This window comes from Ceratosolen solmsi, unplaced genomic scaffold (assembly GCF_000503995.2).
Source record: "Ceratosolen solmsi marchali unplaced genomic scaffold, CerSol_1.0 scaffold27, whole genome shotgun sequence".
Lineage (NCBI taxonomy): Eukaryota > Metazoa > Arthropoda > Insecta > Hymenoptera > Agaonidae > Ceratosolen > Ceratosolen solmsi.
Window position 1 is genome coordinate 2,342,057 of NW_011948426.1, and position 12,648 is coordinate 2,354,704.

At 34.5% G+C, this 12,648-nt stretch overlaps 1 protein-coding gene across 2 annotated transcripts in view; it reads right to left on the reverse strand.

Annotated features, from left to right (window-relative positions):
* Positions 1 to 1,740: 1,740 nt before the first annotated feature.
* LOC105363116 (beta-1-syntrophin-like) overlaps positions 1,741 to 12,648 on the reverse strand; it is a 28,096-nt gene continuing 17,188 nt past the window's right edge. For both annotated transcript variants that reach the window (XM_011500712.1, XM_011500711.1), the window contains exon 2: positions 1,741 to 2,445. In XM_011500712.1, coding sequence (XP_011499014.1) covers positions 1,747 to 2,421 — 675 coding nt within the window. In that variant the 5' untranslated portion in view covers positions 2,422 to 2,445 and the 3' untranslated portion in view covers positions 1,741 to 1,746. The remainder of the gene's footprint in view (positions 2,446 to 12,648) is intronic.

Consider the following 12,648-nt stretch of genomic DNA (forward strand, 5'->3'; position numbering starts at 1 on the left):
AAATGCGAAATAAATAATGGGACTCGGAACTTTATCGTCGGCCGAGCAATATTGTTTAACGGCATATTATAACGATTCCAGCCAACTTCCCATCATCCCAGCTTGCCTATCACATAATAACGCGAAATGCAAAAGAACGATAAACATCATCGAATATATTCGTCAATTATTAATTCTGCTTAAGGCATTTCATTAGCAGTCGGCAACTATATAACAAGAATTTCAAAGATTATTCACTCATCTTCAATATAAATGCTTGAGTTACATGGCAAGTGGGTAACTAAGAGTGGTTACAAAGACATGACAGAGAAGTTAGGCGATGCTGCCTCTGTCGCTTTATAACGACCGAGTGGAAAACGGCGTTCTTAATGCACACTGTACTTAAGGCTAATTGGGGCAAAAGGCCGTTAATGTTTCGGTACTTTGCACTCGTCAACTCCTCTCATTCCGTATGCTTCTTTCTTTTCTTTTTTTTTCGCTTTTTTGCTTTTTTGTACCCTACGCGCATCGCGTCTTATCATCGCTTCCTTTCACTCGTTTTACCGTTTCAAAAGAGATGCGTCTAGTTTGCGTTTGCCATTCGCGTTTCTACACCTATAATTTCTTTTCCCATTCCGCTTCGGTAGCTTTGCAGGGCAATCGTTTGTTGCTTCCTTTAGGACGAAGTCCCCCTTAGCAACGCCTATTATTATATTGTTATTCCTGTGTCAAACTACGGAAACCTTGTAAAAACTATTGAATAATCATAATGCTACTTTATCATACGGTTATGTGCCCAAGGACTTTTCTGCCGTTAAAAACTACCCATAAATCTGTATGATCGCCATTAAATTATTTGGTTTGATTCTTCGTTTTCTTTCCAAAATACAAAAAGTTTCTTGTTACTTCAACTTTAAGATCATTCTCTTGTTACAAGTTTTTTTGTTTTTGTCTTTGTTTTTTTTTTCCTTTTCTTTTTTCGTCCTAACGGACTTTAGATATTGATCTGTGCCAGAGACCTATTCCAAAAACATGCTGTGTGGGAATTTAAAGTTTTCTTCGCGAATGCCGGTGAAAAAATTTTCTTCCAAAGTACTGGGAAACCGGAACTATGAGAACTATAGATTAGAACACTTTGGTCTATCTTTTAACTTTTTCGGTCAATTTTTGTTTTTTTGTTTTTTTTTTCGTTTTTTTTTTTTTGTTTTGAACATCTGTTCAATACATACAGCCGTGCATAGAATATATATTTTTTTATATAATATGAATATCGCTTTGCGTACAGTAAGGATAAGCTTAGCATCGGTCTTAGTAGCTTTCACAAAAAGCTTTATGCTTTCATTTGCCTTGGTAAAAGTAACCGAATCTACGTCGCTACTTGTGAAATCCATACGATGATTACGTAGAAGCGATTTCATAATCTGTTTGAATAGTTTATGCGGACTCGAAGGCTGAGGGATGAGTTTTTAAAGAGGACTTAAACCGAACTTACGGATATTGAAATTAATTTTCAACGTTCCCTATTCATTATAAACTACTAAATTACAAAATTAGCAGTTTATAAGTTAGCAGCAATTAATATAATTCTGGCTTACCGGATAATAAGCACCGCCATTATTTAATACTACTTAAATGAACTCGTATAAAGATCGGAGATATGAAGCGAAGACAGTGAAGTTTGGTTGAGCGCAAACTTAATCATGTTTGCGTTAAATATCTAATTAATCGGTCGTGATAATAGGCCTCTCGTCTTCTCGATCGGCCACCTCATAAAATAGCGATTAAGAACTCACCTTCAAGTTCGACGACCTTGCCAGCCCTCTTGAGCGCCTTGACTGCCTCGTCGTGGGTAGCCTCTCTAAGGTCCTCGCCGTTAACCGCGAGTATGGCGTCGCCGACGTAAAGCTGCTCGGTCGCATCAGCGGCCATGCCCTTGAATATTTTCGATATAAGGATGGGCATCTTGTTCTCCTTGCCGCCCTTGATCGATATGCCCAAGCCGTTGTTGTCGCTCTTAATGACGCGTACGGTCCTCTTCTGGTTGGCCACGGAGTCCGGCACGTCTGGATCACCCAGGCTGTCGATATTGTTATTGTTGACGTTGCCGTTGATACCGTTGCCGGTGGACGTTGCCGAGGCTGAGCTCCCGGTGCTATCGCAGCTCTCGTCCAGGGAGATGCTGAGATAGTCGTCCTCGAGGGAGATAAACACGCGGTACCATTGACCGCGGACCTGAGTCTCTAGGATCCCGGCGCGACCCGAGACCGAGGAACTCGAGGCGCCAGTCGCCGCTGACGACGAGGACGACGAGGACGTGGCCGCCGAAGCTAAACCAATCATTATCCCCATTGGGCCAGCAGCCTGGTGTTGTTGTTGCTGCTGCTGCTGCTGCTGCTGCTGCTGCTGCTGCTGGCCGGTGTTGCTGGCACTCAGTTCCACCATTTCGATTTCTTCGTAATTAGCGCGCTGAAAGCCAAGAAGAAATGGAAGGCTATAAGAGCGCGAGATTCGTTTAAAGCTTTCAATTACTACGGGAAAAGGAATTTGGTTAATATAGCATAAGCTTTTGTCAATCTATTGTCCAAAGCATTTATCTTTTAGAGGATCCAAAAACCATAAGACTGTTTCTTTAATTTACAATCCAATACCCGATGTTGTAAAACGATATATGTCTCGAGTTTTTTGCCCCCCCCCCTCCCACTCACCCAATAGAATAGATTAGAATAGATTGTTATAAATTCTGGAGCCATACTTTGATTCTACTTAATATCAATAAATTAATACGTAAAAATAATAAAATAAATAAATTAACAAAATATAGCACAAATGCAATATTCTGATTATTATGGCAACTTAAAATTAATATATATTCTGATGTGTTTTCATGTATGAAGAATAAATGCCATGTTTTTCAATAGGAAAGAAAATTCTTCTTAGAAAGAATATTATAAGAAGAATTAATATATAATACGATCAATTAATGCATTGTTCGTGCAAATAAATAAGCTCCACTTTGTAGATTTAAAGACTACAGACTCACTCTTCAAATCGGTAAAAATCTTTAAAGCCGGATTCATTTTATAAAGTTTCATTAAATAAAATTAAAATATTTACTTCATTATTTTAGAAAATAATTTGTATGCGCAGGGGTGCGAGAACACGCGTGCTAGCGTGGAATTATAAATCTTTTAAATATGGCATAACAATTCTTTATTAAAATAATCATCTTCAAGATCAGATGATGTGAGCAATTAACGATTAATACTATTTAATTACAAATTTTTTTTCCCCAGACATAATAAATATTTATATCTACATCTTCATATTTTCGAAAAATTGTTTCGATATAATAATTAGTAATAATAGTTTTAATAATAGAATATTCAATTTATATCTAAAATATTAAAAATTTATTCATGCTATTCATGCAAGAAGATTTTATTATTGCACATTATATCGATATTTTCATCATCTATTTGCCATAACATAATCTTCAAACTTGTAAAGCTATATATAGATACAATATATGTAATTATAACAATAAACAAAAGAAGCTTGTAATATTACTTTTTAACGTGAAAATTAACAAACTCTTTGCACACGATATATTGTTTTAGCCGCGTATCTCGTCCTTTAAATAAATTATTTTTACCTGACTCATAAGATCAATTATCTACTTATGTTTTTATTTACACAATTTATATCTCCCTAAATCGATGCATTGGGATTTATAGAAATTGGCTATGTTTTATCTTGAATGTTGAAAGAAAAAATACTACAGTTTTTAACAAATCGCATAGTATGTCTTACAAAGTCATGCAAAGTTACGCAATTAACTAGATAAACAAATTTTAAAAAATATTACTTCATTAATACTACAGAGACACGTCATATCGATTGCTTTACACTCTCATATTTCCCAATGATACTTAATTTTCCTTCAATAATAGTAATTTAATAATAGTATCCTAACATTTATGCAATTATTCTCAAATATTATGAAAATATTCATTCTTCCCATATAAATGTCGACATTTCATTAACGCAACGCATTGCGACTTTGCTCATATTTCTACAATACTTTTGTACAATACAAGGCACTCTATCGCTCAAATGGCAATTCTGTTTACCGTTTACAATCAACAACATACAAATATATTGCAAATATCACGCCGAAGCGGCTCCTCTATAAATACTAAAGCCTCCCTCCCTCCCCATAATACAATAAATCTCGATTCTATCTGAATTATGACTCCATTCAAGCAGCACAATCACTTCCTAACTCTTCATGAAACAGCCGTCAGACGCTCGCTAGCACTCTGTCAAGTACTCGTAACGCAAACGCTCGCCAACCGCAGCTTCCATCTTTAAAAGTCGGCTTGGAAAAACAAGAAACGAGTAAAATCGATTGTCGACATTTGCCGCTGCCAATGGATCATCGGAAGAAAATGGTCTTGACGCCTTGCGCAAAAGAAAATACGTACGTGCGCACAGTGTCGTACACCGAGACTTCGTCAATGAAGGCATCATCGTCACGAATGCTTGATGATGAGAACGAAAACTTGTACGTTTAACGAACGATTAATGAATTAATGAATGTGTTTACGAGGTATCGCTTGGCCATTCGTACTATCGGCTTAGGCCGGAACATCAGGTGGATTAAGATAATGATCATTTTTTAAGGACAATATTTGCAAAAACAAATCGGGATTAAGAACAAAAGTACTGCTGTATCGATACGGTAGAAAGCAACGTGTGTACTTGTGGCTCATAAATTAGTTGCCTATTCGTTCGCAAAAACGGCGCTATTCGTAATGAAATCGAGCGAGAATCTTTTTAAGTAGATCAAGCGAGCACTAATTTTACAGTCAACCTTCCATGACAAGATAATTGACTCTTCTACCAAAGGTCATCAGTTCATACTTATCTTTGCGAACAGCGATACTAATAAAAAAAAAAAAAAAAAAAAAAAAAAAAAAAGAAGAAAAAAAAACTAAAATTACTATAATAAAGCCCGATTCTTTTTCTTGATTTATTCGTTATTATACATTATGTAATTCCAGCCTACGTAGCTCGTTTAGCTAAAATAAATTAATGTTAATATAGGCAGACAAATCAAAATAGCCAAACTCTCGGTTATTATTAAGAACGCATCCTCGATTATAGCCAATTTAAGCTATATTTGCTCATAGACTCGCGCGACTCTTAACGAGCAAACAATGATATTTAATAATTGAAATTTAAATATTAACCGTAAAAATTACCAAAGTCTAGTCTTATAAATAATTAAAATAAACGAAACTACGATACTGCCAACGTCGCGGCATAAAAACACACACACACACACACACACACACACACACACACACACACAAAATCCGGACTACCCCAACACAGCTTTCCGAATTAACGAGAAAAGCCATGAATCCCCGAACCTCGGCGTCGGAATGACATGCACGTACATGTGCACAGAAGCGCAAACACGTTCGCCACGTATGCAGCGGCACAGATTCGGCCAGGAAGAGAAAAAAAAACAATGAAAAATCCAAGAGAAAAAAATAATAAAGAAAAAACAAAAGGAGAAATCGTCGCATGAAAGGCGGATGATGAGTATTAGCACGCGCCAAGCGACTCAAGCGACGACTCGAGACGCCGTATGAGAACAACCGTCACGAGTCATTGAAGTACGTACTCAATACGGGCACAAGCGACACTCGAGGAAAGATCGTCGGCCCCTTCAATTGCGCGCCTTGACCGCTTGCGCAACTCGCTTCAGCGCCGATGCATGCCAATGCGTAACGACAACCGGAGCCCTGAAAGTCACGAAAGTCACTGTGTTGGTTGCGGCTCACAGCCAGCCTATAAATTATCGATCCTTATCGATGGCTTTACATCGTCAGGTATTTGCAAATATGTGTTTGGGGCAGTAGGGTGGTGGTGGTGGAATTGTTCTCTGGTCAAGCCAGCGCTTCATGCCAACGCGTTTATCCTAATTTTTAGGAATTTTATAGCATCGGGCGAAGGATAGAGAAATAGCGTAAAGAGAAAATTCCGCGGAATCGATGTACTGTAGCCGTGGGGGGGGGGGGGGGGGGGGGTCATATCGGTGGCTTGCGAAGCGACTCACGAGCCGACGATCTTTTAAACAATTCCAAACGAGCGCTGCTCGGATTTCTCTTGTATTCTCGATATTCGCGTAATATGTGCTGCTGCTGATACGCAGTACATTGGTACGGATGAAAGGGGAATACGTTATTTAATGATTGGGCGAGTAGGAGAGAGCGACTTTCACGAAAAGTCCGGGACTGTGTGTCGTCGCAAGGTTGTGTTGCGTACGAGCTTTGTGTATCAGATTCATTCGCAAGATATTCTTTTAAGTCAATGTCGCTCTTCCAAGCAGATATTATAACAAGGAAAATATTCATCTCCTACCATTAACATCATCATGGCTATGAATATTGTTTGTGTATTTTTTTGTGTATTTTGCATTGACGGTTATTAAAATATATTTTATACGCACACTGATAACATGCACTAAATATGTTTTATTCCATTGACGATGAGCTGAAATTTCTATTATTAATATCCATGCTAATCGCGAAATCCATTATAGTAGACTCTACAGACTATATATATATATATATATATATATATATATATATATATATATATATGTATAGATTACGTCAGCGTTTAAATAAAATTACTCACTCTCTTGACATAATAGTCTTCAATAATAAAAAGACATTGTCCTTCAAATTTCAACGTCAGCGTTTAAATAAAATTACTCACTCTCTTGACATAATAGTCTTCAATAATAAAAAGACATTGTCCTTCAAATTTCATATTACATAATAATATGCGCGTGTCGCTAAATTGTACAAATAATTAAGCAGACGCGATTCTGTAAGTGTCCTTACACAAAACATCGTTTACATTCGCTTATAAAGAAAAAGACTCCTTGAGAGTTGTTGGTATGTGTCAAGATCGTCAACTTTGCTCTTAAACAATATTATGAATCACTATTGGTATTTACAATTTAGCTATTTATACACGATATAATATTATAAGAATGAAGTGAAAAATTAATGACAGTAATAAAATAATATTGTGAAATAATAACTGTAACAAGCACAAAGACTGTATTATAAATAAATAATAATATTCTTGAATATTATAAATCGTGTGAATATATGACAAAATTAAATTAACCGTTATAGATTAAACGGAGTAAATTAACTTTGGTGGTATGAAAAATTATATTCATAATTAAGTAGATAATAAAATTCTTGAAAATTCAAGAAATTTCGTGAAATTCAAATGTCTCGGTATTTCCTTATTCGTAATATTTTTGAAATTAGATGACTTTAATGAATTCTACATCAATAGCCATATTTTCTGTATACATTCGAATGCTTTTTGACATGCGAATTCTTTCTAATATCATCCGTTATATCGTTCATCTTTTTCTACTTCTACCTTCTTCTTGAATAATCTATACATACATTTTCGGTTGAACTATAATATCAATACTACACAACACTACATTGGATTGGATTAAATTTTTTTATTGTATAACTATAATTAGAAAAAATGTAATCTGACAACGTGTTTCTAATATCTTATGGAATAATTTATTTTATCTTATTGTATACTCCAAGTTATAAGCTTATTTATTTTAAAATTATTTACTAATATTAACCTTCATCAACAATTCTCTTTTACTCTTTTGTGCTTTTAAACTAAATTTACAAAACTATTTATACAAACATCCATTAATTTCATTAGTTTTCAAAATTTATTATTATTATATGCCGATGTGTAGAAAGCAAAAAAGCATAGAATTTTCAAATTTTTAACACAAACAGACAAAGGATCATTATTGATTTATCCAATTTCGAAATAATGCTTTTATAGTTAAATCATCGAAAAATCACACATTATATTGTAATATTAATGAAATTCAATCGTGTTGGCCAATACAAGAATCACATAAAATATTTCTATACGATTATCCGGAGATCACACTATTTTCGTTTTTAAAACAATCTTAATTCAAGCACTTGAAAAATCATTGAAATACGGAATTCCGGCGTTAATTATAAAATTATATATATAAAATTATAATTTCTCAGAATAATCACAACCTATCCAGAATATTTAATATCGAAGTCATTGTAAATCTGCTCGAATTGTAATGGAAATACTATTGAAAATACCGAGAAATGATGATAAAAGTGACTAGGTATGATAAATCAAGGTCTGCTCATGTACTTTTATATACAAATTTTAAGAAACAAGGATATGCCGTCGGACAATCCAGGGCTGCGCAGTGAAGCAGCCCGTGAAATTGAATCGAACAGGAACAGGCGAAGGAAAGAAGAAAGGACGGCCCTCCGCGCCATTTTAATAAGCCTCGAATTTAATGAGAATTCGCCTCGCGTTTGTCAACGATAACAATTGTACGTGTGCATTTACAATAATGTAGTGTTATGACTTGTAACCGGTTACGAAATTCATCATTTTCTAACTTTTTTTTCGTATCGCCAACAACGTTTTGTTTCCTTATCTTCCCACGAGGACTTAGTTCAGTGCTTCAGGATAAATAAGAACGAGAAGGATCGTCTTGTAGTTAATTGCTAATTTCTTATAAACAGAAGACAGAAAACATCGAATATCGTGACTCTTTACTATCATAATTGACAGTTAAAATATATATAATTGTGGATTTTTTTTTTTTATTTTTACTTATTACCACATCTACGATTATTGACATCTATTAGAAGGAAGAGATTATTATTATTGAATCGGTCGTTTAATCGCTGAACTACTCGAAATTACTATTCAATTATTTTACTTATAATTCATGGAATATGGAAGAACATATATGAGTCGTTACATGTATTTTTTTTTTTTTTTTTTTTTTAGTCTGAATGGGAACAATGCACATCTACGAGTATAACAATAGATGCATAAGACATCAACGAAAGAATTTAAAAGTCATTAGTGATGAGAGAAAGAACGGTAAGGAGGATGGGAGAGAGAGATACAAATGGTAGATGCGAACAATACCCCATAAGACTGCCGTTAAATCCCACGGTCTACTTATGCATACGTATACATTTATGTACCGTTCAAATTTGTTCTCATCTCTATCCATACGCATTTGAACTCGTTCGCAAGCATTCCAAAAATTATCTTAACGTATATGGGATCAAGATATCAAGGAGAAATTGTAGTAAATGTGATAAGCCCAAGTCTATAATGGCTGTTACCAGACCGAATACTGGTCTACCCTATTGACCTTCCAAGTCACTTGCAAAGGGCTTAGCTTGTGGATAAAAGAAAACGATGGAGAAAATAATAAAAATAACGTATGCCACTATCATGAATTTAGCAGGGAGTTGTACCGATTTCCTTTGAAATTGAGGTAAAATATATGACGGTGAACAATATTATTTATATGTAGGAAAAGCGATGAGCGCTGCGCAATCATAAATACGATTATTCGCCCGAAAGTACTTACATTATTATATCAATGTCATTTTCTAATTGTATTTGAATATACTTTTTATAGATTGGAATAAATTAACAGGCAAAATTTATTAAAATATTTTTAACTTTGCATAGATAACGACACGAAACGACACGATTACTATACTAACTCATTATATATTGTTTTTCAGATGTATTTTTTAAAGTTACATATTTTACGATAAGTAAATATTAACTTTTAAAAGTTATATTTTAAACTTTTATATTAAAGCTACACGCGGTATAATTTGGTAGTGTTAGAGAGAGAGAGAGAGAGAGAGAGAGGCAAAGTTTACAGAAAAAAAGTTATAATGTTGGAATAATCCTTCGAAACTGCAACCAAATATCCTGTACTGTTTTCTATCAAATAATATGTCTACACCGATAACATTAAACAAGTGAAAAACAATTATATAATAATAACAATGATAATGATAATGGTAATGATAATAATTATAATAATAATATATACCATATAGCTTACAACCCATGCATCACTTATCTATTTAATTTCAAAGATTAAGCGAATTGATTTTAAAAATTCTAAAGATGACACTAAGTGAAGGTCCAGAACTTATAATCTTACATTTCGCAAACTCACTCAATTAGTAAAGTTAATCGATTTTAAAATCTGTCCGATTAAAATTCAGTCGACTTCATTTGATAGATATGAAAAGCAGATGGGAAATAAAAATATCAAAGAACGAGCTAAAACTGTTAAATTATTTGTCTAGAATTTCCTACGCTCTGACATAACTACGAATTTGTCTACGCACACAGATACAGTTGCCTTTAATGAATAATCCGGACAAAGAAAAAGGGTCACAATGGTTGGTTGTGAGGGGGGGTAGAACTAGGCGTATACACAATTTTCCGCCGTGCCAGCTGCTTTCGGTAGGGAGAATACGCATGAAATACGTAGCGTCACCGATGTACAGAGCAAGCGAATAGCTACCGGTTTGGAAGACCGTAAACACACAGGAAACACGAAATTCACTAGAGAATTTAAAAGAGCGAGAGCCGTAGCGAGAGAGGGGGGATGGAGAGGAAATAAACGGAAACTTGGTCCACGAATTATATGCGAACTTTCGTCGTTTTTCATTGATCATTCCTCATTTTTAGTCAAATATTGTCTTCTTACTTACAATTAATTAACTCTAATCGTTCAAATAGTCGTTTCTATTCTCTTCGATACAATTATCGAATAATTCAAAAATAAAATATGAATTTGTTGTCAGGCTCGAAATAAAATATGTTTACAATTGGAATGGCTTGGCTAAATAATTGAAATAATTGTTATATTTTTTCATTTTTCTATTCGTGCGAATATTTTTGCTATTTATTGTCAGGAAGAAAATTAATTGTCACTTATGTTGTGTTGTATAATGTTAAATAAAGGACGATACGACGTAAGCATACGACATTTGGCAGACATTTGTCGAGACAAATTTATACAAATATATTAATACAATTTGTTGTTTTGAAGCGAAAAATGGTCTGTTGATATATAAATACACAATCGGTGGACTTGATTGAGAAAAACACACAATTTCCTTGAATAAATAATTACGATTCCGAAGGTAAGGAATAAAATATTATATTCATAAATAAATTGTTAATTTTTTTTTCTAAATAATTTTACCGACAAAGTGAGTAAAATTTTCCAATATTCTAGGAACTAAAGATTATGTTAGAACCATTGAATTAACGAATTCATAATGCTCTTTTGTATTTTTGACAATATAAGACTATCAATTTTTTTTTTATTTATACTCGTGATAATGTTTGAGAAGATGGTGAAGGTAAAAGGATCCGAACGCAAACCAAATACTTAAATCGATCTAAAAGAGTATAGGTTGTAATGATTGCATGTATGTAAATAATAATAATATGTATTTATAGATCGAACGAAATATGTCTCACTTGCCATAACTCAAAGAAATACCGTTTCTTTCTCTCTCTCTCTCTCTCTCTCTCTCTCTCTCTCTCTTGCTTCATTATAAAGAATAAATGTTTGTGTAGATAATTTATACTCAATAACTTAAATAATACCACATGTCCAAACAAATGATTGGGGCAAAAGCCCACGAAAATTAATATCTTTATTTTTTCGTATAAAAATTATTAGTATAATATGAGATTTAAAAATTCACGATTTATTAAATGAATATTAATTAATTGTAATAGTCATTGATATTATACCTCCTCCTATCATTTTCATTACATCGCTTTCATTGCATTCGGATTACATTGGGTATCCTCTTAATTGGTCGAGGTTCGTAGTAGTTTGTTTGAATAACAAAATTTAATGAATTATCTAGCTTAAAAGTGTATTTTAAATCAATTTTACAATAAAAAAAATGATATTTTTAAATCAACATTGGAAATAAATAGCCAATCAGCCTACAATAATGTCGTTACATGCGGTGAACTGAAAAATAATGTAACACCTTGTTGAATGCATAGGACTATTGTAAATGCAACTAAATAATACGAAAACGTGAATTAAGTGGCAAAATGTGACAATCATTTGTTTAAGCGAGGCTAGATATTGCAAGTCCATCCTTGGATAATTTCATAATTATCCTCGATTTAAGAAAATGGGTGGTAAATTTTATTGACGGATGTCAATGAGCGTTAAAGCGATTAATACAACGGGCAATATTGTGAAAATCTCGACGACTCACCGAGAATAATCGCCTCCAAGCTCACCGTACAAATTTCCTTACGAGGCCAGAAATTACCAGAAATCCTATAAAACCGACTAGCCTCGCTCAGCTTGTCGCGTCAAAAGTGAAAATTGATCGCTCGAACGCAGCCGCAAATGCATAAGCTCGTTACGCGTTATGTGAGGTTCGAGCGAAAAGCGAAGTGTCAGTGAAGACGTGAGTGCATAAAAAGTGACATCCGATAACCGGAGCGACTTTGGGGCGTTTTGCACGCAAAAACCGCAATAACCTCGACGACGCCGTGGCGTTGCTTGGCGTACGCGTCCCGACACGCACGTGTGCACGAAAAGTGAAACAATGACGGTCGAGAATATATATTCGCTGGCATGCCGAATGACGCGGTCAAAACAACGGTCGCCCCCGACTAAACTGAACAAGCGTACGACGAGGAAAGAAGGAAAAGGAA